At 55.2% G+C, this 24,696-nt stretch overlaps 1 protein-coding gene across 2 annotated transcripts; it reads right to left on the bottom strand.

The window, feature by feature from the left end:
* Positions 1-24,696, bottom strand: PLXDC1 (plexin domain containing 1). Of its 2 annotated transcripts, none has more exons than XM_048318285.1 (14): positions 24,562-24,696; positions 23,101-23,225; positions 20,418-20,561; positions 20,125-20,194; positions 19,546-19,668; positions 19,164-19,282; positions 18,918-19,017; positions 17,533-17,628; positions 14,544-14,625; positions 12,478-12,535; positions 10,132-10,282; positions 6,485-6,520; positions 4,675-4,838; positions 1-955 (listed from the first exon to the last, which is right to left on the bottom strand). In XM_048318285.1, the coding sequence occupies exons 1-14, from the start codon at positions 24,614-24,616 to the stop codon at positions 836-838; spliced, it is 1,443 nt and encodes a 480-aa protein (XP_048174242.1). In that variant the 5' UTR covers positions 24,617-24,696; the 3' UTR covers positions 1-835. The 2 variants fall into 2 exon arrangements, with proteins under 2 accessions (XP_048174242.1, XP_048174249.1); XM_048318292.1 differs by having other exon boundaries at positions 10,147-10,282; positions 24,562-24,694.

Here is a 24,696-nt window from a genome sequence, read left to right as displayed (position 1 = left end):
TTTTGGCGGAATCTCAGATTTATTTCCCCCTCCCCCTCCCCTTTAAGGGCCAAGGGTCACAATTAGCAATTCAGCAAAACTCATTAAGTGCCCAAAAGCGCAGCAAAGCCGGTGGGGCCCGCGCAGATCCTGCAGGTGAATCCTCGGCGGTGTTTTGTCCTCAGAACAAACCAAATTCCCCTTTCCCGGGAGCTGGGGCTGGAAGGGGCTGCTCGGAAGGGAGAGTTGGAGGCACAGGGGTGGAAAAACAGAGGTGGGATGAGGAGATCCAGGGCTGGAGGCTGCTGAGCCGTGAAGGCAAAATTCAAATGTCAGTGGAAGGAGGAGAGAGGAGAAAGGGACAGAGCCGGGGGTGAGGGGTGGGAGAGGAGCCCTGGATGCCCCTCCTGGGATTCCACGGGATCTGTTCCCACTTCCCAGCCGCTCCAGAGGCACCGGCACAACGTTCCTGAGCACCGGCGCCCCAAAAATCCTCTCTGCTGCTCCAGCAAATCCCTGTTTTGCCCACAGGGAGATTTCCCCACCATCCCTGCCCCTGTCCAGGCTCCAGCAAAAGGAGGGAAGACGAACAACAACCAAAAAAAGGCAGAAATCCCCAGGGAGCTGAAAAAGAATGGGCTGCGCTTTTTTCCAGCCTGGTGCCGCTCCAGGCACTGCCCACGAGGATCCAGACACACCCAGGCCGCCCTCATTCATCCCAAAAATCTCCTTTTGGGGTCTTCTCCCTCTCCTCGCTGCTCCTTTCCCGAGAGGGGACACACTTTGCAATGGGACGATGGAAGATTCCGGCACTCAGGGAGGCTCGGGATTCCTGGGGATTCCTCGGGAAAAGCGCTCAGCACTGCTCGGCCTCCACGAATCCCTCCTTTTCCTGGCTGGCCGCTTCCACCTCGGCATACGAAGCGTGGTTGGAGCGGTTCCGGAATTTCATGGCGGGCCAGCGGTGCGGCCTCCGCTGGGGACGGAAACAGAGGCACGTGAGGAGCTGGGATTGAGCCCTTCACCCCAGTTCCTGCAGGCAAAGCAGGAAAAATGGGAAAAAACAGGTCCCGAGGCACAAAGGACGTCATCGGTGGGAGAGCTCGAGGTTTTGGTGATAAAAATGAGATTTAAAATATCGTTTAATGCTTCAAATGCATCGATCCCACTGGGCTGAGCCACCAAATGGGGAGCAGGGGAGGGAATGGAGCTTCCAGTGAAATCAGCCTGGAAAAACTGGGATAATCTGTGCCTGGAGCAGCCAAGGAGGACCACGAGCATTCCCTGGAAGAGGCGGCTCCGCTCTTTGTGTCAGAGCAAGGACAAGCGCTGCCCCTTCTCCTTGGGGGTGGATAAATCCCACCAGAATTTCGGGATCTGGATTGGGAGAGGCCTCAGAGATCGTCCTCTGCAGCTTCCCTCTGCACAGGGGGGAGGAAAAACACTGCAGGAAAAAGCCAGAGATGGATCAGGAGAGGCTGAGGGTGGAGTGGAGGAAAAACACTCCAGGAAAAAGCCAGAGATGGATCAGGAGAGGCTGAGGGTGGAGTGGAGGAAAAACACTCCAAGAAAAAGCCAGAGATGGATCAGGAGAGGCTGAGGGTGGAGTGGAGGAAAAACACTCCAGGAAAAAGCCAGGGATGGAACAGGAGAGGCCGAGGGCTGAGAGGAGGAAAACGGCTCCAGGAAAAAGCCAGGGATGGATCAGGAGATGCTGAGGGTGGAGTGGAGGAAAAACACTCCAGGAAAAAGCCAGGGATGGGTCAGGAGAGGCCGAGGGCTGAATTCTGCTCAGCCCAGCAGCAGCTCCCGTGCCAGGATCCATCCCACTCCTCCTTCCTCGGGATCCCACCCCTCTCCCCGCTCCAGATGGAGATCGTCGGACCCCCCGCCACGCCGGGAATTAAAACTCCTCCGTTTGGAGCTCTCACCGTAAAAATGAGAAAAAACCCCAACAAAAAAACCCCACAAAAATGAGAAAAAACCCCACAGAGGCCCCAAACCAAACTGAAAAAAAATTTTAAAAACCCCAAACAAACAAAAAAGTCTGGAAATTCCAATGCACAAAATTCCTCCAGGCCCGTGGAGCAGGGGAAGAGGGTTTAGGGCCTGATCCGTGGGGTTGTTTTGCAGATGAATCCTGAATTCTGATGGCACAGAAGGAGGAAAAACCCCGAATCAAAGCCCTTCCTTGGGGTCGGGATGCGGGACCCCGATATCCGTCCAAAGCCACTCCAGGGGCTCGTCACGGACACGGGGAAATGAAACCAAAATCGGGGAAAAATAAAAATATTGAATTAGAAAAAATAGAACCAAAGATGAGAAAAAAATAGAATGGAAAATAGCAACACTGAAAATACTAAATTGGCAAAAATAAAGCCAAAATGAGAAAAAATAAAAATATTAAATTAGAAAAAATAGAACCAAAATGAGAAAAAATAAAAATCCTAAAATAGCAAAAATAAATCCAAAATTAGAAGAAATAAAACCAAAATTAGAAGAAAGAAAAATACTAAATTAGCAAAAATAAAACCAAAATTAGAAGAAATAAAAACATTAAATTAGAAAAAATAAAACCAAAATGAGAAGAAATAAAACCAAAATGAGAAGAAATAAAACCAAAATCGGGGAAAAATAAAAATACTGAATTAGAAAAAATAGAACCAAAGATGAGAAAAAAATAGAATGGAAAATAGCAACACTGAAAATACTAAATTGGCAAAAATAAAGCCAAAATGAGAAAAAATAAAAATATTAAATTAGAAAAAATAGAACCAAAATGAGAAAAAATAAAAATCCTAAAATAGCAAAAATAAATCCAAAATTAGAAGAAATAAAACCAAAATTAGAAGAAAGAAAAATACTAAATTAGCAAAAATAAAACCAAAATTAGAAGAAATAAAAACATTAAATTAGAAAAAATAAAACCAAAATGAGAAGAAATAAAACCAAAATGAGAAGAAATAAAACCAAAATCGGGGAAAAATAAAAATACTGAATTAGAAAAAATAGAACCAAAGATGAGAAAAAAATAGAATGGAAAATAGCAACACTGAAAATACTAAATTGGCAAAAATAAAGCCAAAATGAGAAAAAATAAAAATATTAAATTAGAAAAAATAGAACCAAAATGAGAAAAAATAAAAATACTAAAATAGCAAAAATAAATCCAAAATTAGAAGAAATAAAACCAAAATTAGAAGAAATAAAAATACTAAATTAGCAAAAATAAAACCAAAATTAGCAAAAATAAAACCAAAATTAGAAGAAATAAAAATACTAAATTAGCAAAAATAAAACCAAAATTAGAAGAAATAAAAACATTAAATTAGAAAAAATAAAACCAAAATGAGAAGAAATAAAACCAAAATGAGAAGAAATAAAACCAGAATTAGAAGAAATAAAAATATTAAATTAGCAAAAAAACCCCAGAATTAGAAGAAATAAAAATATTAAATTAGAAAAAATAAAACCAAAATGAGAAGAAATAAAACCAAAATGAGAAGAAATAAAACCAGAATTAGAAGAAATAAAAATATTAAATTAGCAAAAAAACCCCAGAATTAGAAGAAATAAAAATATTAAATTAGAAAAAATAGAACCAGAATTAGAAGAAATAAAAATACTACATTAGCAAAAATAGAACCAGAATTAGAAGAAATAAAAACATTAAATTAGAAGAAATAAAGCCAAAATTAGCAAGAATAAAAACACTAAATTAGAAAAAATAAATCCAAAATTAGAAGAAATAGAACCAAAATTAGAAACAATAAAAACACTAAATTAGAAAAAATAAAACCAAAATGAGCAAAAAATAAAACCACTAAATTAGCAAAAATAAAGCCAAAATTAGAAGAAATAAAAATACTAAATTAGCAAAAATAAAACCAGAATTAGAAGAAATAAAAATATTAAATTAGAAGAAATATAAACAAAATTAGAAACAATAAAAACACTAAACTAGCAAAAATAGAACCAAAATTAGAAGAAATAAAACCAAAATCAGTAGAAATAAAAATACTAAATTAGCAAAAATAAAACGAGAATTAGAAGAAATAAAACCAAAATTAGCAAAAATAAATCCAAAATTAGAAAAAATAGAACCAAAATTAGAAAAAAAAAATCCAAAATTAGTAGAAATAAAAACTCTAAATTAGCAAAAATAAAACCAAAATTAGCAACAATAAAACCACTAAATTAGCAAAAGTAAATCCAAAACTAGAAGAAATAAAACCAAAATCAGTAGAAATAAAAATACTAAATTAGCAAAAAATAAAACCAGAATTAGAAAAAATAAAAACACTAAATTAGCAAAAATAGAACCAAAATTAGCAACAATAAAACCACTAAATTAGCAAAAAGAAATCCAAAATTAGCAAAAATAAATCCAAAATTAGAAGAAACAAAACCATTATCCACCAAAAATCACGTGAACGGGGCGATTTTCACGTTTCCTGCGGGCTCCGGGCGCTCCTCACGGATCCGAAATTCCCAAGAACCCGCTTGGAATTTCCCCCACGAGGGGAACCAGAGGCAGAAATAAAACCGTGAGGGAAGGAGAGGCCGAGCTCGGGGGGTGGGGAGAGCAGCAGGACCACGGAAAAGGACTGGGATGGGAACTTCCCAAAATTCCTGCCACTCCCCGTTATCCTCTGGAAGATGAGGATTGGGGTGGGAAGCCAAAACCTCGCTCACCTCGATGAAGAAGAGGGCGGCGGCGGATGTGGGGTGGCCGCTGATGTAAATTCCGGCCAGGATGATCCCGGCCAGGAGCAGCACGGCCACGACGATGCCCACGATGGTGCCCGTGGGCATCGGGGCTCCGGAGCTCTGCGAAGGGAGGCTGCTGCTTCCCACACCTGGAAAACAGGACCCAGCTGAGCCCGGAGCGGCGCTGAGACCTCGGGATACAGAGGGTGCCGCCGGCTGTTCCCAAATGCGTTTAATATAAGTTCGCAATTTTGCATAAACTTGCTTGCTGGGAGAGGGATGAGTTTAATATAACCTTGCAAATGCTTAATGAGTTAAGTGTAAATGTTATTAGTGTTAGACTTATAATATTATAAAATTAAGTAGCCATTGATTTTCTATTATTAGCTCACAGCCACGGCTGTGAAAAGTTCCAAGGTATAAATTTTTCTAACCACTTTGTCCTGATTCACAAGCAGATAAGTAAGTTACATCAATTAACCACGCAATTACAAAAAGAAGATGGTCTCAGCTTAGAAAGATGCTTAAAGTTACTACGTTTAAAATCATGGCTGGTTTTATTTGTGTAGCATTTGATTACTGTGTAGGACTAGTAATATTATTAATAATAGAGTGTTGCCTATGCCAGCGCTTGCAGAAGATAATATACAAAGTCACTACATCTGTGACCCATCGAGTATTGCTTGTACAAAAAGAAAAAGGGCGAATTTGTTGCAAAATTATTAAAGGATCAGGGGCATGGATCATTGATAGAATTATGGGATCGATAAAAGAACTGTACAAGCAAGAGCCTGCAAGCAAAAGGCCTCTGTGAGAAAAACTCTGCATGAGGAAAAATCCCTGTGTGAGAAACAGGCCTGGGAAACAAAAAGGGAGTTTTGAAGCGATGCAGCTGCGCTGATAAGACCCAGAGGGAGGAGGGTGAACTCGGAATTCTTTTAATCATAACATGACTGTAGAAGCTTGCCAATGTAAGTCCAATTATGTAGAAGCAGAAATGCGCTTTGATTAAGTTTTAAGCCGTTTAAGAGTTAACGAGCTGGTATACTATATAAGTGCCTCTGCATTGCTAATAAACGGAGCTTGCTTTTATCAACCATATTGGTTTGGACTGCAATTCCTCCCCCTGCCAGAGTCCATGGACCCTTTTTTCCAACACAAATGGATCCCGGTTGGGGGGGAAATTTGGCTAAAATTAGGAATATGGTGGATTTTGAAGGCTCTGGGGCTCCTCTCTGCCAGCTGAACTTCCCAGAGCTGCCCTCAGGGAATAGGGATTCACTCCTGCTTTGCAAGGGGATCTGACACCTGGGGAAGAGGGGTTGGAGCCTTCCAGAATCTCTGGAATTATGGCAGCACTTTGGGGCTGATGGAAAGACTGGGACTGAGCTGGGATTGCCGGGAAAAGGGAGGGAAAAGGCAGAGCTGGGCAGAGGATGCTTCATAGCTGGATTTGACGCTGGATTTTGTGTCCCAGCCAGAGAAATTCGAAGGAAAAAGAGACTTTGTGTCCGTGAAAATGTTGCAAATAACGGGAATTACGTGGAAGGAGAAAACTCCTCGAGCTGGCACAGCGGGAATGAGCGGGAAAAGCGGACAAAGAGCAGCAGGGTAAACCAGATCATTCCCAGCTCTCTTTTCACTGCCTGGATTTGCTCTAATCGGGGTTTGGACAACAGGAACTGCACCCAGATCCCTCTGGGGTTCATCCTGGTGCCCCAGCACAGCTCCCGTGCACCCGAATCCAGGGAAACCTGGGTTCCCTTGGAGCAGAGGGAGGGGGTGAAGGCCTTACCCTCTCCTCCCGCAAACTGGTTGAGCTTCGTGTCGTCTGAAAAGGAGAAAACGCGGTGAAAAAATCAAGTCAGGAGCTTTCTGTGATATCCCTGTGTGCTTCCCACCCACTCCCATCCCTCTGGAATGGGATCTCTGGAGAGTTTGAAATTTCTGTGGACGAGGGAAGCACCTGAGAAGCCACAGTGACAGTGAGCGGGGTGTGGGTTGGGGATTTCCTTCACCGAGGAGGCACCTGGAGCACAAACACCCGAGGGACGGGGTCGTTCCCTGCTCCCAGTGCCAGGTTTTATCCGTAACTGGGTGTCCTTGGAATTTGCAGCCAACGCATCCCAAATAAACCCACGGGATGCTCAAAATCCACTTCTGTTCCTTGCCTTGCTCTGGAAGAACCAGGATCCATCAGGCAAGGCTTTGTCTCACCACAGGCTCCACAGCACCGCCCTCACGAGGGTGAAATCCTGATCCAGAATTCCCGGGACTTGGCTCGGCTCCCAAATCCTGATCCAGAATTCCTGGGGCTTGGCTCGGCTCCCAAATCCTGATCCAGAATTCCCGGGGCTTGGCTCCCACGTGTACTGGCCACGGCAGCGGCACGTGGCCGGTGAGTCAGGCTGTGCACCAGCAGCTCCAGCAGCAGATCCAGGCAGGATGTGGATCCAAAAAAATGGGGCTGCCTGGGGAGGACATGGATCCAAGGATCTGGGATGGTGAGGAGGGTGCAGATCCACCAGTGTGGGCTGGCTGGGGAGGACACAGATCCAGGGGGGTGGGATGGTGGGGAGGACACAGATCCAGGGAGCTGGGCTGGTGGGGAGGATGAGGATCCAGAGAGCTGGGCTGCCTGGGAAGGACACAGATGCAGGGATCTGTGCTGGTGGGAATGATGTGGATCCAGTGAATTGGGCTGGTTGGAGAGGACACAGATCCAGGGATCTGGGCTGGCCAGGGAGAACACCATGGCCCAGGTCCCCTCCCTCGTGTAGCTGCTCCTCTGCTGTTCTCCAAAATCCTCCTCCGGGCGCAGCTGCCGTTCGTTCCCGTCCAAGATCCCAAATTAACTCCATGCCTGGCTGTGTCACACAAAGCCTCTCGCTCTGTTTTTTCCAAGAACCGGGCGATGGGCTGGAAAACAATCTCCGTGCTGCTGTTCCAAGTCTTCCCTTTAAGTGCTCCTTTCAAAGTCAGCCCTGGCAGGAAGGAGCTCCGTTCCCCCACCCAGCTCCTTCCACCGCTGAAGGACAATTACCAACGCTCCTTTCTATTTATCCTAATTAGCACTTTGCGGTAGGGACAATTAAGCAGCCAAATTGCGGCGCTCCCTGTGCCAGGATCGGCGGGGCCGGCCCCGTGGTGATGGGATTATGGAGCTTTAGGACTCGGGGGGATCTCCAGGGAAGCTCGGGGGGGTTTTGTGGAGCTGGAAGGAGCAGCATTCCCAAGGAGAGTGCGATCACCACGTTAATTCCAGGCTGAAGGTCCCAGAAGCCTTGAGCCCGTTGGAATCCCGAGCCCCTCTCTCCGGGATTAATCCCTTCAGGATCCTGTGGGTTCCCGCCCACCGTGGCTTGGTTGCTTTGCTGACCTTCACAAATGGGTAAAAAAGCCGGAAAAACTCTAAAACTCTTCCCACCGTGCCACATTCCCTCAGGTGGCACCTCTTGGCTGCCCTTCCTTCCCTTTTCCATCATCTACTGTCCTCATCCCGCCCCAAGGATGGGGCTTGGAGTAACCTGGGATAGTGGGAGGTGTCCCTGCCCATGAGACTGGATGGGATTTAAGGTCCCTTCCAACCCAAACCATTCCATGATTCTGCTCCAAACCCATCTGCTCCTTGTATTTACTTGGATTTGGATTTGCTTTATGAGGCAGTGAAAGACCTGCCCAGGGATCGGGATTGGGATCAGGGGTGGGGATCACTTGTCCAGGGATCGGGAGTGTGGGATCACCTTCCCAGGGATGAGGATCAGGGATCACATTCCCAAGGATCGGGATCAGGGATGTGGGGTCACCTGTCCAGGGACAATCCCCAGTGATGGGGGAAGTCACCTGTCCAGGGATCAGAATAAAGGCGTGAGGGATCACCTGCCCTGGGATCAGGGATTGGGGGTCACCTTCTCAGGGATCAGGGATTTGGGGTTACCTGTCCAGGGATGAGAATCAGGGGTGAGGGATCACCTGCCCCAGGATCAGGGATTTGGGGTCACCAGTCCAGGGATGAGCATCAGGGATTGGGGGTCACCTTCTCAGGGATCAGGGATTTGGGGTCACCAGTCCAGGGACAATCCCCAGGGATCAGGGGTCACCAGTCCAGGGATCAGAATCAGGGGTGAGGGATCACCTGTCCAGGGATCAGGGATTGGGAGCCACCTTCTCAGGGATCAGGGATTTGGGATCACCTGTCCAGGGATGAGAATCAGGCATAAGGGATCACCTGCCCCGGGATCAGGGATTTGGGGTCACCAGTCCAGGGATGAGCATCAGGGATTGGGGGTCACCTTCTCAGGCATCAGGGATTTGGGGTCACCAGTCCAGGGATCAGAATAAAGGCGTGAGGGATCACCTGCCCTGGGATCAGGGATTGGGGGTCACCTTCTCAGGGATCAGGGATTTGGGGTTACCTGTCCAGGGATGAGAATCAGGGGTGAGGGATCACCTGCCCCAGGATCAGGGATTTGGGGTCACCAGTCCAGGGATGAGCATCAGGGATTGGGGGTCACCTTCTCAGGGATCAGGGATTTGGGGTCACCAGTCCAGGGATCAGAATCAGGGATGGGGATCACTTCTCCAGGGATCAGGAATGGGGGATCACCTTCCCAGGGATCAGGATCAGGGATCACCTTCCCAAGGATTGGGATCAGGGGTGTGGGGTCACCTGCCCAGGGACAATCCCCAGGGATCAGGAGTCACCTGTCCAGGGATCAGAATCAGGGGTGAGGGATCACCTGTCCAGGGATCAGGGATTGGGAGCCACCTTCTCAGGGATCAGGGATTTGGGATCACCTGTCCAAGGACGAGCATCAGGGATTGGGGGTCACCTTCTCAGGGATCAAGGATTTGGGGTCACCAGTCCAGGGATCAGCATGAGGGATTGGGGATCACCTTCCCAGGGATGAGGATCAGGGATCACCTTCCCAAGGATCGGGATCAGGGGTGTGGGGTCACCTGCCCAGGGACAATCCCCAGGGATCAGGGGTCACCAGTCCAGGGATCAGAATCAGGGGTGAGGGGTCACCAGTCCAGGGATCAGGGATTGGGGGTCACCTTCTCAGGGATCAGGGATTTGGGGTCACCAGTCCAGAGACAATCCCCAGGGATCAGGGCTCACCAGTCCAGGGATCAGAATCAGGGGTGAGGGGTCACCAGTCCAGGGATCAGGGATTGGGGATCACCTTCTCAGGGATCAGGGATTTGGAGTCACCTGTCCAGGGATCGGGATCAGGGATTGGGAGCCACCTTCTCAGGGATCAGGGATTTGGGGTCACCTGTCCAGGGACAATCCCCAGGGATCAGGGGTCATCTGTCCAGGGATCGGGATCAGGGGTGAGGGGTCACCAGTCCAGGGATCAGGCATTGGGAGCCACCTTCTCAGGGATCAAGGATTTGGGGTGACCAGTCCAGGGACAATCCCTGGGGATCAGGGGTCACCTGCTGGGCACCCACCCTCGGTGGTGAGGCTGTCGATGAAGAGCGAGGCCGTCGGGGAGGTGCCGTCCTGGGCCTGCGGTGACGCCGAGCTGTCCGGGGGTGCTGAGTAGCGGCCGCCTTCCGCTAAATCCTCGCAGGTCTTTTCATCCGGCTGATGAGAGAAAACAGGGAAGACGGAGCTGGTTTTCCCAGTTTCCCTCCAGCGGGAACGGCCGCGGGGCTGCGCTTCCCACAGGGGTGCAAAGGCTGGAGGGGAAGCGGGGGATGAGGGCCGGGAGTGAGGCAGAGGTTGGAGAAGAGGAGGAAAATTTGGGAAGGATTTCAGCAGGACAAGGGGCAATGAGCTGGCAAATCCCACAGGCTGAGCTTGGTGCACCTCTGGGTGACCCCACAAGGGTCCGGTGCCCCCACGTGGGTTCAGTGGTGTCTGGTTTATAGGAAATAAAGTGGAGTTTTCAGTCGGGAAAAAGAATAAACCCATTGAAAAAAAAAACACAAAGAAACCCCAAAAACCTCCCAAAAAACAAACCTCAAAAAACCCCAAAACCACCAAAAAAACACCAAAAAAACCCCCCAAAAACCACAAAAAAAATCACCAAAAAAATCCCCCCCAAAAAACCCAAAAAACAAAAAAAACCCCAAAACCCCCAAAATCTCCGCCAAAAAAAAAAAAAACCAAACAAAACCCCCAAAAAAATCACAAAGAAAACCCCCAAAGAAAGCCAAAAAAAATTCCCCAAAACCACAAAAAAAACCCCAAAACCTCCCAAAAAACCCCCAAAACCCACCAAAAAACCCCAAAAAACCCTCAAAAAGCACCAAAAAAGCCCCCCAAAAAAACCAAAAAACCCCCCAAAGCCCCCCCAAAACCATCAATAAAACCCCCCAAAAAACATAAAACCACGATAAAAGCCCCTCAAAACCCCCCAAAACAAACCAGAAAAAAAACCAACAAAAAATCCCCAACCAAACAAAAAAACCCCATCAAAACCAAAGCAAACCAAACAAAACCAACCCCAAAAAACCCCAAAAAACCAAAATAAAAAGTGAAAAAAAAAACCGCTAAAAAAGGAAAAAAGGAAAGGAAAAATAAACAAAGAAGGGAAAAGGGGAAAGGAAAAACAAACAAAGAAGGGAAAAGGCCGGAGCAGAAGCTGATTTTTGGTCGGAGCCGATCCCTGCGAGGTGAAGGAAGGAGCTGCGGGATAATTCTGCTCCCGAGGACACCAACGGGACTCGCTCCCTCCTGCCTGGAGTGAGGAAAAGTCCCGCTCCGGGAGGAGGAGGAACAACGGGAAAAACGGGAATAAAGGGAGAGGAGAAGGGGTATCCAAAGGGAATCCAGGGATATCCGTAGGGAATCAAGGGGTGTTTAAGGGGAATAAACGACTCTTTGTGGGTGTATCCAGAGGGAACGAAGGGATATCCCGAGGGAATAAAGGGATATCCAAAGGGGAATAAAGGGATATCCAAAGGTTATCTAAAAGGAATAAAGAGAAACCCCAAGGAACACCTGAAGGGAATAAAGGGAAATCCTAAGGGAATGAAGGGATATCCAGATGGAATGAAGGGATATCCCGAGGGAATGAAGGGATATCCATAGGGGATAAAGGGATATCCAGAGGGAATGAAGGGATATCCAAGGGGAATAAAGGGATGTCCATAGGGAATAAAAGGATATCCAAAGGAAATAAAAGGATATCCAAGGGGAATAAAGGGATATCCCAAGGGAATGAAGGGATATCCAAGGGGAATAAAGGGAAATCCAAAGGGAATAAAAGGATATCCCAAGGGAATAAAGGGGTGTCCAGAGGGAATAAAGGGATATCCAGAGGTTATCTAAAAGGAATAAAGGGAAACCCCAAGGAACACCTAAGGGGAATAAAAGGAAATCCAAAGGGAATAAAGAGAAATCCTAAGGGAATGAAGGGATATCCAGATGGAATGAAGGATATCCAGAGGGAATAAAAGGATATCCAAGAGGAATAAAGGGATGTCCTGAAGAAATAAAGGGACATCCATAGGGAATAAAAGGATATCCAAAGGGAATGAAGGGATATCCCAAGGGAATAAAGGGATGTCCCAAGGAGTATCTAAAGGGAATACAGGGTTTTCCAAAGGGTAAAAAGGGATACAAATGGAATTCCAAAGGGAAACCCCAAGGAACACCTAAAGGGAATAAAGGGAAATCCCAAGGGAACACAGGGATATCCCAAGGGATGCTCAGTGGGATCCAGAACACCCTGGGTCACCCAGCATTCATTTTTTGAGCTGGGCCATGGATTTTCCCGTGGATCAGCCCCATTCCCGTCCTCCACAGGAGGGATTGGGATTCTCCGGGCTCACCTGGCCGCAGCCGTAGGACAACCACTCCTCCCGGTACCGGTCGAAGCCGCTGGAGCACCTGTGGGGAACAGCAGGATTATCCCATGCCAGGTAACGAGGGCGGCAGTGCCTGTGACTCCTCAGCTCCCAAAAATCCCAAATCCTGCCCTGGCGGGTGCTGGGTGCGGATACTTGGAATAACAGAGCCTGGAAAGGTGATAGCCAAGATTTCATCCAGAGGTGTGGGGTTTCCCTACAGCTGTGCTGGAAGAGCCCCAACATTCCCCTTCCCAGAGGGGGAAAAGGGTCAAGAGCGCTTCTCCAAGGGAAAAGGAGAGGGGAAACCGGGAGAAATGCACGGGCTGAGCTCGAGTTTCCACTCCCCGGACTCGGTGCCAGGGCAAGGCCACGAGCTCCACGAGGTTCTCTGGGCTCCTTCCAGCAACATCTGCACAGGAAAAACACTGCAGGAACTGCAGATGACATCAGGCGAAGGCCAGCCCGAGAATTCCCTGCAGGAACAGGGAACGGAGCAGCGCTCTGACCTTCGGAGAGGCTCGGGCAGGACTAAAACCCCAACCAGTTCAGGCAAACACCAATTCACCCAACCAGGAAAGGGAGAAACCACGAAGAAAACTTCAGCTCCTGCTGAGATCTTTGCTTAAAATCCCACTCCTGTCACGATTATGGGCTCAGGAGAGGCAAAAATACGGATTCCACTTTTTGGGAGAGAGCTCCGGGTTGGAATCGTGGAGTGGGGATGCCAGCTCCAAGCCTGGAAGTTCTTTGGGAAGGATCAGGTTGACTTTGCAGGACCTGGCTGGTCCAACCTGAAAGCGGTTGTCCTGCTGCAGCTCAACATTCCCAGCCCGTTCCTGCCATCTGGAATTCCCGTTTGGAACCTGAACTGTCCCCGGGGGACGCGGGGCTGGCGGCCGACACGGCACCAGTGACAGGAACGAACACCGGCACCAGCAACTGGGGGTGCAAAAGGGGTTAAACTGCCAGAGAGCTGGGATTGATGGGATACTGGGAAAATTCCTCCCCGTGAGGGTGGCCAGGCCCTGGCACAGGATGCCCGGAGAAGCTGTGGCTGCCCCTGGATCCCTGGAAGTGCCCAAGGCTGGGTTGGACGGGGCTTGGAGCAGCCTGGGACAGCGGGAGGTGTGGGGTGACACTGGATGAGCTTTGAGGTCCCTTCCCACCCAACCCATTCCCTGATCTGATAAAATCCCACTTGCCCAGGCCCTGAACTCGGAACGAGCAGGACAAGGAAGGGTTTGAACAAAACCAGCTCCAGACGAACCCGCTGCACCCCAGGCTCGAGTTCTGCCACGTCTGGGCTCCCCAGAAGGAGAACGCCCCACTCCCTGCTCCGGAGCCACCACTGAGCCGCTGGCACTGGCTCAGGGGGTGTCACAGGGACTCAGTGCTGCTTTAGGGTGGCTCAGGGGACGAGGAGGGGGGGCTGGGAGGTTCCCCCCGGGTTTCCACGGCGCAGGATTTGTGTTACTGGGTCCCCTCCCCTGCCGCCAGCTCTCAATAAATCCTTCAGCTCCATCTCATTAAAATCTGCTCTGCAAAACCCTGCCCGAGCTGGAGGAGAGCAGGGGCAGGGCCACGTCCTCCATTCAATGCCCCACAAAAATCAGCCCCCCACACCTTTGCTGGCTCCCATCCCTGACGAGGAGGGAGTGTCCCACACCCAGGAGCGTCCCTGACTCTGTCACCTCCCTGCTGGAGCCCTTCCAGGGGTGCCCCGCACTCCGAGCTGATCCCAGCCCGAGTCAGGACAAGTTTCCCCCGTTTTTAAGCTCCCTGACAAAAATCTGAGCCCTGCCTCAGGTCCCAGCTTGTTCCAGGACCAAAATCCCCAGGAAATGCATCCTTGGAGTGGCTTGTAAGCGGAGATCGGGTCACGGCCTAACTGTGACTGCGGGACCGAGAGCAGCACCTCAGCACCCCAAAAAAAGCACAAAAAATGGGGAAATAATAAAAAAACCCTCAGAAATACTGACAGGGACACCAGCCCTGGCACCGCCCCAGCTCCAGAGGCATCGCCAGGGAAGGAAACTCCTGCCAGGTACCTCTGCAGGACGTGGCACCAGCTACAGTTGAAGGTCAGCTCCGAGGTCACACACATTTCACAGCTCTGGTGCTGGAGACAGGCTGGAAAGGAGAGAGGAGGGAGGCTCCAGCCAGATGCCAACATCTGGAGGGGCACAGGGGAGTGGCTGCGGGGAGCTGGAGGCTTGGGCAGCACCAGAGCACCGACCCCTGAGTGTCCAAGCAAAGCCCTGAGTGTCCAACCCAACCCCTGAGTGTCCAAGCAAAGCCCTGACTGCCCAACCCAACCTCTGAGTGCCCAACCCAACCCCTGAGTGCCCAACCCCACCCGAGTGCCCAGCCCAACCCCTGAGTGTCCAAGCAAAGCCCTGAGTGTCCAACTCAACCCCTGAGTGTCCAACCCAGCCCCTGACTGCCCAACTCAACCCCTGAGTGCCCAACCCAACCTCTGACTGCCCAACCCAACCCAATCTCTGAGTGCCCAACCCCACCCCTGAGTGTCCAACCCAACCCCTGAGTGTCCAAGCAAAGCCCTGACTGCCCAACCCCACCCCTGAGTGCCCAACCCCACCCCTGAGTGCCCAACCCAACCCCTGAGTGTCCAACCCAACCCCTGAGTGTCCAACCCAACCCCTGAGTGTCCAGCCCAACCCCTGACTGCCCAACCCAACCCCTGACGGCCCAACCCAACCCCTGACGGCCCAACCCAACCCCTGAGTGTCCAACCCAGCCCCTGAGTGTCCAACCCAGCCCGAGTGCCCAACCCAGCCCAAGTGCCCAACCCAGCCCCTGACTGCCCAACTCAACCCCTGAGTGCCCAACCCAACCTCTGACTGCCCAACCCAACCCCTGAGTGTCCAACCCAACCCCTGAGTGTCCAACCCAACCTCTGACTGCCCAACCCAACCCCTGACTGCCCAACCCAACCCCTGAGTGTCCAACCCAACCTCTGACTGCCCAACCCAACCCCTGACTGCCCAACCCAACCCCTGACTGCCCAACCCAACCCCTGACTGCCCAACCCAACCTCTGACTGCCCAACCCAACCCCTGACTGCCCAACCCAACCCCTGAGTGTCCAGCCCAACCCCTGACTGCCCAGCCCAACCCCTGAGTGTCCAACCCAACCCCTGAGTGCCCAACCCAACCCCTGACGGCCCAACCCCACCCCTGAGTGTCCAACCCAACCCCTGAGTGTCCAACCCAGCCCCTGACTGCCCAACCCAACCCCTGACTGCCCAACCCAACCCAACCTCTGAGTGCCCAACCCAACCCCTGACTGCCCAACCCAACCCCTGACTGCCCAACCCAACTCCTGAGACTCCAACCCAACCCCTGAGTGTCCAACCCAACCCCTGACTGTCCAACTCAATCCCTGACTGCCCAACTCAACCCCTGAGTGCCCAACCCCAACCTCTCTGCCATGGTAAATAAAGGAAGCAGCTCCATCCCGACAGGATGGGCTCCCAGCCCGCCTGTGAAGCTCCTCCCATTCCCTTTAGCTGGGAATTTAAACGCAGCTGGGAATTTTTGCCATTTCCGGTTGTGCAGGGAGCGTTCCTCAGGGGGAAGGAACTGAACCCTCCGGAGCTGTGTCCACTCCAAGGGGTTCTGCAGGAACTCTCACACAGCACCAACATTTGGTGTCCCCCTGGCTGGAAAAGGTGCCCAGGAAGGGTTTGGATGCTAAAAATTTCAAGGAATGGAGGAGTTTTAACTGGGCCCTGGATGGCAGAGCCAAGAGCGGGTCTGGTGCTGTGACATTCCTGGGGATGGAGGTGAAGTCACAGCCCCATCCCATCTGGGACACCTGGGACAGCTCTCCCCAGTCCAGGCACTTCATCCCTGGGCTCCCTGTCCTGCCCCTGGCACCTGGGTGAGCTCCCCCACACCTGGGCTACCTGCCCAGGCTCTCCAGTGGCCTCCACTCCTCATCTCCTCTCCCATCCTGAGCTTCTCCCAAGGCAGAGAACAACCCCAGGCCTCTGCAGCAGGAGGCAGAGCCTAAATCCATCCCTTCTGACCCAAAAAAAAAAGGCTAAAAATTGAACCCCCAGAGGAAAAAGCTGAGTCTGGCTCCCTGGAGCTCCTCTGCAGATACCGCTCCCAGCTTCCCGAGCTGCCAGGGGGTGGAAAAACAGGGAAAAAACAAACCTCCAGCAGGAAAAGGAAAAACCAGGATTCTCGCAGGATGGTTATTTATGTTCTGCCTGCTGCTAAAATTGTCATCAAACACCCCGGGGAGAGCGTTTAGTGCAGCCCCCCGGGGTCTCCGTGGCAGATTTGCTCTCGCCCCGTGTTTAGGGGCGGCTCTGCCTCGTGGACCCAGCCACTAAAAACGGACCCGTTTGAGGCGCCTCCCAGAAATCTCAGCCGGATGTGGAGGCGTTGGACCCGGAGTGAAGCCGTGTCCAGCAAAATCGGCTGCAGCTCGTGGAGCGATAAAAACAACCAAAAAAATGGGAATTCGGGTGGGAAGAGCTGTCAGGGCAGGGAGTGAGGGGTGAGCAAGGCTGGGCAGGGGCAGCTCGGGGCACAGCTTGGGGCTGTGGCACAGTTTGGGGCTGTGGCACGTGTCCCCCAAGGCCATCGGGGCTGGAACCACCGTCCTTGTCCCTTCCTGGGGACCTCCGAGCAGAGGGAAGGGGAATTTCCTGCAGATCCTTTCCTTTATCAGCTCTTCCCTTGCTGCATCCCGGCCTCCTGCCTGAGCTGGGCTGGCGCCCACGTGGGATTTGGGATTTCTGTTGGCTGAGGTTGATTCCAAGAGGATCCAGCCAGGCAGGGCTGGATGTGGGAGAGGTTCGGCGACAGCCAGGGATTGCAGGACAGGGGCGAGCTGCTCCGTGCTGACAGCAGCCCCTCCCTCCATCCCAAACACCAGGATATGGGCGGCATCACCCTCCCAGCACCCCCTGGACCTGCCCTGGCTGCTCCCTTGGGCTGGAAATCGGAGGCTGTTGTGGTTTCTGGGTGGAATTCCGGGTGGAAAAGGGGCTGTGGGACTCACTGGGCAGCGGGGTGAACTCCACGGCGGAGCGGCTGCTGATCCTGCTGGTGTCCAGCTCCACGCGGTGGTACTCGTAGATGGTCCGGCGCCGCGACTCTGCAGCGGAGCCTGGGCTTTAGGCCGGGCTCAAACCCCCCCTGCCAAGGGCTGAGCCCCCCAGGCAAAGGTGGCTCCAGGTGTGGGGGTCGTTCCCTTGGGGGCTGCAGGAGGAGGGCCGGGAAGGGCTGGGGGGTGCCAGGGCACAGATTCCCCCTCCTGCTCTGCCAGGAGCAGCTCGGAGCTCGCCCTGTCCCTCTCCTCCGACCGGAGGCTCCGGGGATGGACGTGGTCCAGCCCTGCACCGCTCCAAAAAACTCCAAACAAACATTGCTCGGCTCTGACTCACGGGCCGGAGCCTCCGCGGAGCTCCCAGGGCTCCCGCCGCCGCTTCCTCCCCCAAAAAACTCCTCCTTCAATCCCCCTCCATCCCGGGGCCAGCGGGGTCTGTCCCAGGTTCAGGTTCGCTGGCACCGCGTTCATCCCCGCGGGAAATCCCCCCGCTCCTTCCAGCCCGGCAAGGCGAGGATGAGCAGGACGAGCGTCCTCCGCTCCTCTCCATCCCTCCAAGCCTCGTTTCTCCACCCCACCCGCCTTTCCCCCTGCCCATTCCTGCATCTCCTCTGCCCTCACGCCCCGGGGCAGGGCTCGGGAATTCCGTGGGGATGGAGGGAGCAGCCCAAGGAGCCGCTGCGGGGCGGGAGGGGAGGACCCGGCCGGGGCTCCGGCACAAACTGCGGCGAGCGGGGAATAAACCAGGGCCGGATGGCTCCAGAAATAACCGGGAAAAGCCGGGAGGGAGGAGCGGCGTTGGGCTCCGCGTGACTGGAGAGGCTGGAAGGGACTTTCTGGGGAGCCCTGCAGCTCAGGGCACGCAGGGAATAAGCACGTGGATGTGGATGTGGGAATGCCCACATCCTGCTGGCACGGGGGCAGATCCCTGATAGGCATTGGGGCCCTAAACCCCTCATCCCTATGGGATTGGGGCACCCTGCACCCTCCGAGCCTCTGGTCCATCTGCAGCTTCCTTTGGAACCGAAGAATTGGATTTCTCTCCTCGTCATCAGTTGGGATTTAGGGAAGAGCTTGGCTGCTCATGGAGATTCTGGACTGGGCAGAGCCCCAGTCAGAGCATGAGGCCGAGGAATGGTCTTGGCCATGGGGAGATCCCAAAAAGGGATCCCAAAAAGGCTGCAGAGGGGACACGAGGGGCAGGCGAACCCCACCCACCTCCTCACACTCCCTGTGAATCCAAGCAGAGCATCCCCACGTCCTGAAATCCTCAAAGACGAGGATCCCTCATCTCTTCTGCCCCTCTCCCTGCGGGATCAGCTCCTCCAGGGACTCACCAGGCACATCGGGAGAAGGGTTGAGGACCATGAAGGCGTCAGAGAGCCCAGCCTTCACGGGGTGCTGGCTGGCGCTGATCTGCAGGACCGGCACCGGGATCTGCGCGGGGACAGGGGATGTGACGGATCCCAGCCCTGCCCCGGCTCCTGCCGCTGCTGCCGAGGCCTCCAGGAAAGTCCGACCCCCCTCCCAGGTCCACAGGGACCCCCGAGGGACCCTCCTGCCCCATCAGAGACCTCTCTCACCTCCTTGTAGCCGAAGACGATCCTCCCGCTGCTGTGCAGGGCGGCCTGGAAGGTGAAGCTGCCCATGTCCTCCTTGCCCTGGAGATAAACCTTGTCCCACTGCACCACAAACACCGTCCCTGGGGGTGACCAGAGCTGCTCAGTCCTTCCCTCTCCCCTCCTCTCACCAGCCTGACCCGTCCTCACCTGTCCCTGAGCCTCCACCTCATCCCCAGCCTCCAGCTGGGAGCAGAGCAGAACATCCCTGACCCCCTGAGCCGGGGCTGAACACCCCCAGACCCCCTCCCCACACCCCCCAACCCATGTGGGAGCCCCAGAGAGCTGAGCTGGGCCCGGCTGGGGGAGGAAGGACCCGAAGGGGGGTGGCTGGAGCGGGACTCACCATTGTCCAGGTACTGGACAGTGGAGTTGCGGGAGTAGCTGGGGTTGAAGTTGGCCATGAGGGGGGCGATGTATTGAGTGGCCGTGAGCATGCGGTGGATGACGTCCCCCATGAAGATAAAACCTGAGCGGGCAGAGGATGAAGCAGCACAAGCTCCCCCTCCTCACCCCAGCACTGTCCCCACCTCCTCCCGGCCTCCCACCGCCCTGCCCCACCTTCCCCCATCCCTTTTTTTACACCCTCCGGATTTCCTCCGAGCCTGTGGGACACCCCTGCATCCCCCCAGCCTCTGCAGGAGCAGAGAGGCACAGAGATTGCTCCTGACTCCCTGAGGAGGTTTGGGGTGCGGCGAGGAGGCTGGAAGGGCTGTACCCCATTCTCTGAGCTCCCTGGGGCTCAGGGATGTGGGCTGAGGTTAGAGCCAGCACCAGAGCCGTGTTCAGCTCCCCACTGCGGGCATCCCATCCCATCCCATGGATCCCATCCCATCGATCCCATCCCATCCCATGGATCCCATCCCATCGATCCCATCCCATCCCATGGATCCCATCCCATGGATCCCATCCCACCCCGACTCACCGCCCGTCGCGATGGTGACCTGCCGCAGGAGGTGGCCATAGAAGGGGAAGTCAAAGGAGAGGACGATCCTCTGCAGGGGAGAGAGGAGGTGAGAACCACGCTCAACCCTCGGGAAAACACCAGCTGGGAACGTGGGGAGCCTGATCCGTGCTTGGAGGGGTGGCAGAGGGATGGGAGTGGGATTGGAGTGGAGTCCTGCAGGGTCCTTCATCCCCGGCATGGGGCGGGGGGACACAAACACTTCCCAAGCCCTGGAACTTCCCAAGTCGGCCCTGGGGACACCCCGGGCTCACCGAGGCCTGCCGGTGCGTGTTGGAGAGGATCCCGTGGATCTTCACTTGGCTCCTGTTGGCCGCTGCCATGTCCACCCAGAGCCCCCGGCGCCGCGCGTCCCCCGGGCCGTAGATCCGTGACACGTAGTAGCTGTGGTTGTCCTCCTGCAGCCACAGGGAGGGACACGGGTGACAGGGAGTGGTGGAACGGGGTGACCCGCGGTGCTGGGACGGCGCTGAGAAGCTGGGAGGTGTTCCCAGCAAAAAAACAGGGATAAATCCAGGATGAATCCAGCGTGGTAACACCCGGCAGAGCCAGCGGGGGATGCTGGAGAAGGTGCCGGGAATTCCACGGGATGCTGAGGGCAGAGAGGCCGGGCTGAGCAGAGCCGTGAGTCACGAGAGGCCTCGCGCAGCACAGGCAGCATTCCAGGGAAGGAACAATCCCTCTCCAGGGCCGGGGCCTGGGAGGCACAGCCCAAGTGACCACTCGGAGCGGAGCAAACAAGCTCGGAGGAAATGATGAACCTTGGAAGGAGCAGTCGGGGAGGGCGGGGGGTGAGGATGGCGGGAGCAGGGATCGGGATGAGCTCCAGGGTGACACCCCCGGAGCGTGGAACAGGGCCTGGACCTGTGAGGGAGCAGCTCCTGCTTTGTTGTCACCCAGAGAGGGGACCCCAAATGTCCCCCCGAGCCACCAGCAGCACCCCCAGACCCCCTGAGCCCCCTCTCGCTGGTGAACCAGAGCATGGCCACAGTGCCACGCCAGAGCGACCAGGGACCTGCCGAGGGACACACGGCCCTGGCCACGCCACCCCCACCGCGGGGAATGGACTGACGGCCGGACAGACACACAGCTGGGAGCCATCTCTTGGCAGGGGAGGCCGCTTCGCAGTGAGCCGGGCTGGGGAGGGACGGGAAGCATCTTAATTTTCACTGGGAAATTCTCCTCTGGTGCTCTGTGTCAGCGCCTGGCACACGGCCCCGCTCGCCGCTTGTCCCCATCTGCTGCGCGTCTGCTGCCCGGCCCCTCTGACCCCCAGCCCCCCTCTGACCCTCAGAACCTCTCTCTGATCCCCAAAACCCCATCTGACCCCCAGAACCTCTCTCTGATCCCCAAAACCCCCTCTGACCCCCAAAACCTCTCTCTGACCCCCAAACCCCTCTCTGACCCCTAGAATCCCCATCTGACCCCCAAAACCCTCTCTGACCCCCAAAACCTCTCTCTGACCCCCAAAACCCTCCTGTCCCAGCCCCACTCCCTGCACACAAACTCCGGTGCCTGGAAGGAGCCATCAGCTTGGGATGGAATAAAACGCTGCTGGAAAAAATCCCGTGATTTGTGGATTTTCCTGCTCCAGCAAAGTTTAGGGAAGAGTCCTCAGCCATTCCCAGCTCTTCCCTACAGGAATTACAGCCCCTTTTCTTCGCGGGGGCTGATGCATCCCAGAGCCCTCCCTTCCCTATGGATGGGGAAACTGAGGCACGAGGAAGGCCGAGCTGTCAGCGGCTGCATCCCGGGATGCAGGGACAGGCCACTGCTGGGTGACAAATGACAAAACCTCCCGTGTCCTCTCATCCCCCCTGTGCTTTCCCGAAGTGCTCCCGACAATCCCGGGGGGAAGGAGCGGGGCTGGAGCGTGCAGGATGCGGCTGCCGCGCTCCTGAGCTCATCGCTGACTCACCGGGATGTTCCCATCCGTCACCTTGCCTTGGTTACCGCAGGAATTAGGAGAGGCGAGGTTTGGGACGAGGGAATAAGAGGGGCAGAGCTCAGGGAGGGATCAGAGCTTCACCCTTTGGGGTCTGAGCTGCCTCTCGCACCCCAAACTCGGGATATTTTGGGGGAAGAGAAGGAAAAAGCCCTCCAGGCCCTGCACTGGCACCCCCCGAGGCAGGATCCCACTTCTGGCAGGTGGGGCAGGGTGGGATGCACCTGTGACCTCGTTTGTGGCCCCAATCTCGGGGCAGCTCCCAAAACCTCAGGAAATTGCTGCCTCTCCCTCCAGGGAACCACGAGCACCATCACACCCTCCCTGCGGTTCGCCAGCATCTCCGAGCAGTCACCGGTGGTTTTGGGCTGGTTCGGGGTATTTTTAAACACTTCCACATTGGGACTTTGCTGGTTCATGGCTCTTCTCCCTCCCCGATGGATGAGCTGGAACAGAGTGGCAGCGGCCAAAAGGGCCACCAAAAACACTGGGACAAGTCGCCCTCCACCAAAAACCACCCGCGGCCACACATCCCCCACCCCGAGAGCTCCGGGAACTCCCCCGGCCGCCAAGGGACCCGCGGCCCCGCCACAAATAACCGGGAGCTAATTGAGGGCGGGTAATTAGGCACAGCCGGGCTGGGAGAGCCGAGAGAGGTGTCCCAGGAGGTGACACCGACGCTCGTGGAGGTGACACGTGAAGAGAGGACCCCCCCCCCCGTTCCCACACAGCCCCCTCGGCACCGACACCAGGGGACAGTGGCCTTGTCCCCACGTGGCACCCGCACAGCGAAGCGTCCTGGCATTTCCAGCCCGGGGATGGCCCCGGCAGGGCTGCGGCGGCCGCAGAGCTCGGAGCGATCCCAGGGCTGTAATTATCCTGTGGGATGTGGGATCCAGCCCCACACACGGAACTGGAGCCAGACTGGGAATAGCTCCGGCGTCGGGAGCGGATCCGGGCGGGGGGCGGGGCGCAGGGGGTCCCCGACTCACCACGATGCGGGTCTCGTTGGCCGGCAGGGTGTCGATGGCCAGGCTGCCGCCCACCAGGTCCTGGCTGATGCGGGTGCCCTCGGACGTGTCCCGAGCTCTCCGTCCCTCGCTCCCGGGGGGGCGTCCTGAGGGGGCACAGGGAGAGGTCAGTGCGGTCCTGGGGTCAGCCCTGTCCCCCAGCAACGCTTCTGACTCTGTGACACGAGTTTTGAGGGGTCTCAGCCTTGGTAAGCAGCGTCACCGCAGGGATGGAGGTGCGGGGAAGGGTCTCTCTGGGCCGGGGTGGCCGCAGGTGCAGGCACAGGTGACAGTGGCCCCGGCCAGGGGAGGACAGCTGGGAACAACCCCCACAAATGGCACCCCCCGCACGCACCAGCGCGACCCCGCCGAGGGGGAAGCTGCAACAGTGTGGCCGTGCCCTCGATGTCCCCAGCCATCGGTCCCCAAGCCGGGTCCGGGCGTCAGGGAAGGTTCCGAGCACCCGAAAGAAACGCGTCCCTCACCCCCTCCAGACGCATCTCCAGCCCCGTGGAGGGAGCGGAGGCCGGAAACACGGCTGGGGAGTTAGGGGGGGGGAGGATAAAAAAGCCATTTGGGACCAAATCTGCGGAGAATTGGGAGGTTTCTGGCAGCTCGGCGCGGGCGGAGGCGGTGGGGACGGCACGCGCTCGCCCACGGGCAGGGACACAGCCGGGACGTCTGTCCCCAGCCGGGGGCACAGCACAGCCCCGGGGGGGCCGCGGCTGCTCCCCCCCCCCCGCCCTTGGGAAGGGGGGTGCCACCGTCACCCCTGGGGAGCTGATTGCTAATTGCTGCCTAACGAGCTCCCGCGGCCATCCCGGGGCTGGGTTCTGTTCCCAGATCTCCGGGAGGGGAAACTGAGGCAGGGGGGAGCAGGGCTGGGCTGGACGTAGGGACAGAGAGGGGCTCTGTGCCCGGGGGTCACACTCGCCATCCCTGGGGGACACGGGGGGGCCCAGCCCTCGCCACTGCACTCGGAGAGCAGAGATCCCCCACCAAAAGGCTCCCCAAAATCTCCCCGGGTGGCTGCACCCCCAGCCAGGACAGCGCCAGGCGTGCCATGGGGTGCCACGGGTGGGGGGACCCCCAGCAGCGGGGACACAGCCCCCCCTCTGTCCCAGCGCTGCCCAGCACAGATGGGGGGGGTCCGGGCACCCCATCTCGGCTGTGGGGGTTCTGGCGCAGGGGGGAGCACGGGGAGGGGGGTGGGACCCTCACGGGCGGTCCCGCGGCGCGGGTGGGCGCAGTCGGGTGTGGGGCGCAGCGGGACATGCACCTGCGGGCTCGGGGGGGCACGGAGATACCCCAAAACACAGAGCCCGGGACCCCCGGACAGCCCCCCAGGGCAGGGCCGGGACCGCCCTGCACCCGGGACCCCCCTGCACCTCCAGTCCCGGCGTTCCCCCCGGAGCTCTCCCGCCGCCCCCCCGGCCCCCCTACCTGCGCCCAGCGCCCCGCGGAGCAGGCAGAGCAGGAGGAGGCCCCCCCAGCGCATGGTGGGGGTCGGGGGGCTCAGCGCCCCGCCATGGGCCGGGACCCCCGGGAGCCGCGCACCGAGCGGAGCCGGAGCCGGAG

This window comes from Corvus hawaiiensis, chromosome 1, assembly GCF_020740725.1.
Source record: "Corvus hawaiiensis isolate bCorHaw1 chromosome 1, bCorHaw1.pri.cur, whole genome shotgun sequence".
Classification (NCBI taxonomy): Eukaryota; Metazoa; Chordata; class Aves; order Passeriformes; family Corvidae; genus Corvus; species Corvus hawaiiensis.
Note: the sequence above shows the minus strand (reverse complement) of the source record. Positions and strands in the feature narration are given on the sequence as shown.

What these genes read in the sequence shown, in the direction of transcription:
- PLXDC1 (XM_048318285.1), bottom strand. Translation starts at nt 24,616, where the DNA reads ATGCGCTGGGGGGGCCTCCTCCTGCTCTGCCTGCTCCGCGGGGCGCTG. An exon ending in CCGCGGGGCGCTGGGCGCAG is followed by an intron (nt 23,226 to 24,561) that starts GTAGGGGGGCCG and finishes GTGCCCCCTCAG; the next exon opens with GACGCCCCCCCGGGAGCGAG. An exon ending in GGTCACCATCGCGACGGGCG is followed by an intron (nt 19,669 to 20,124) that starts GTGAGTCGGGGT and finishes CTGCCCGCTCAG; the next exon opens with GTTTTATCTTCATGGGGGAC.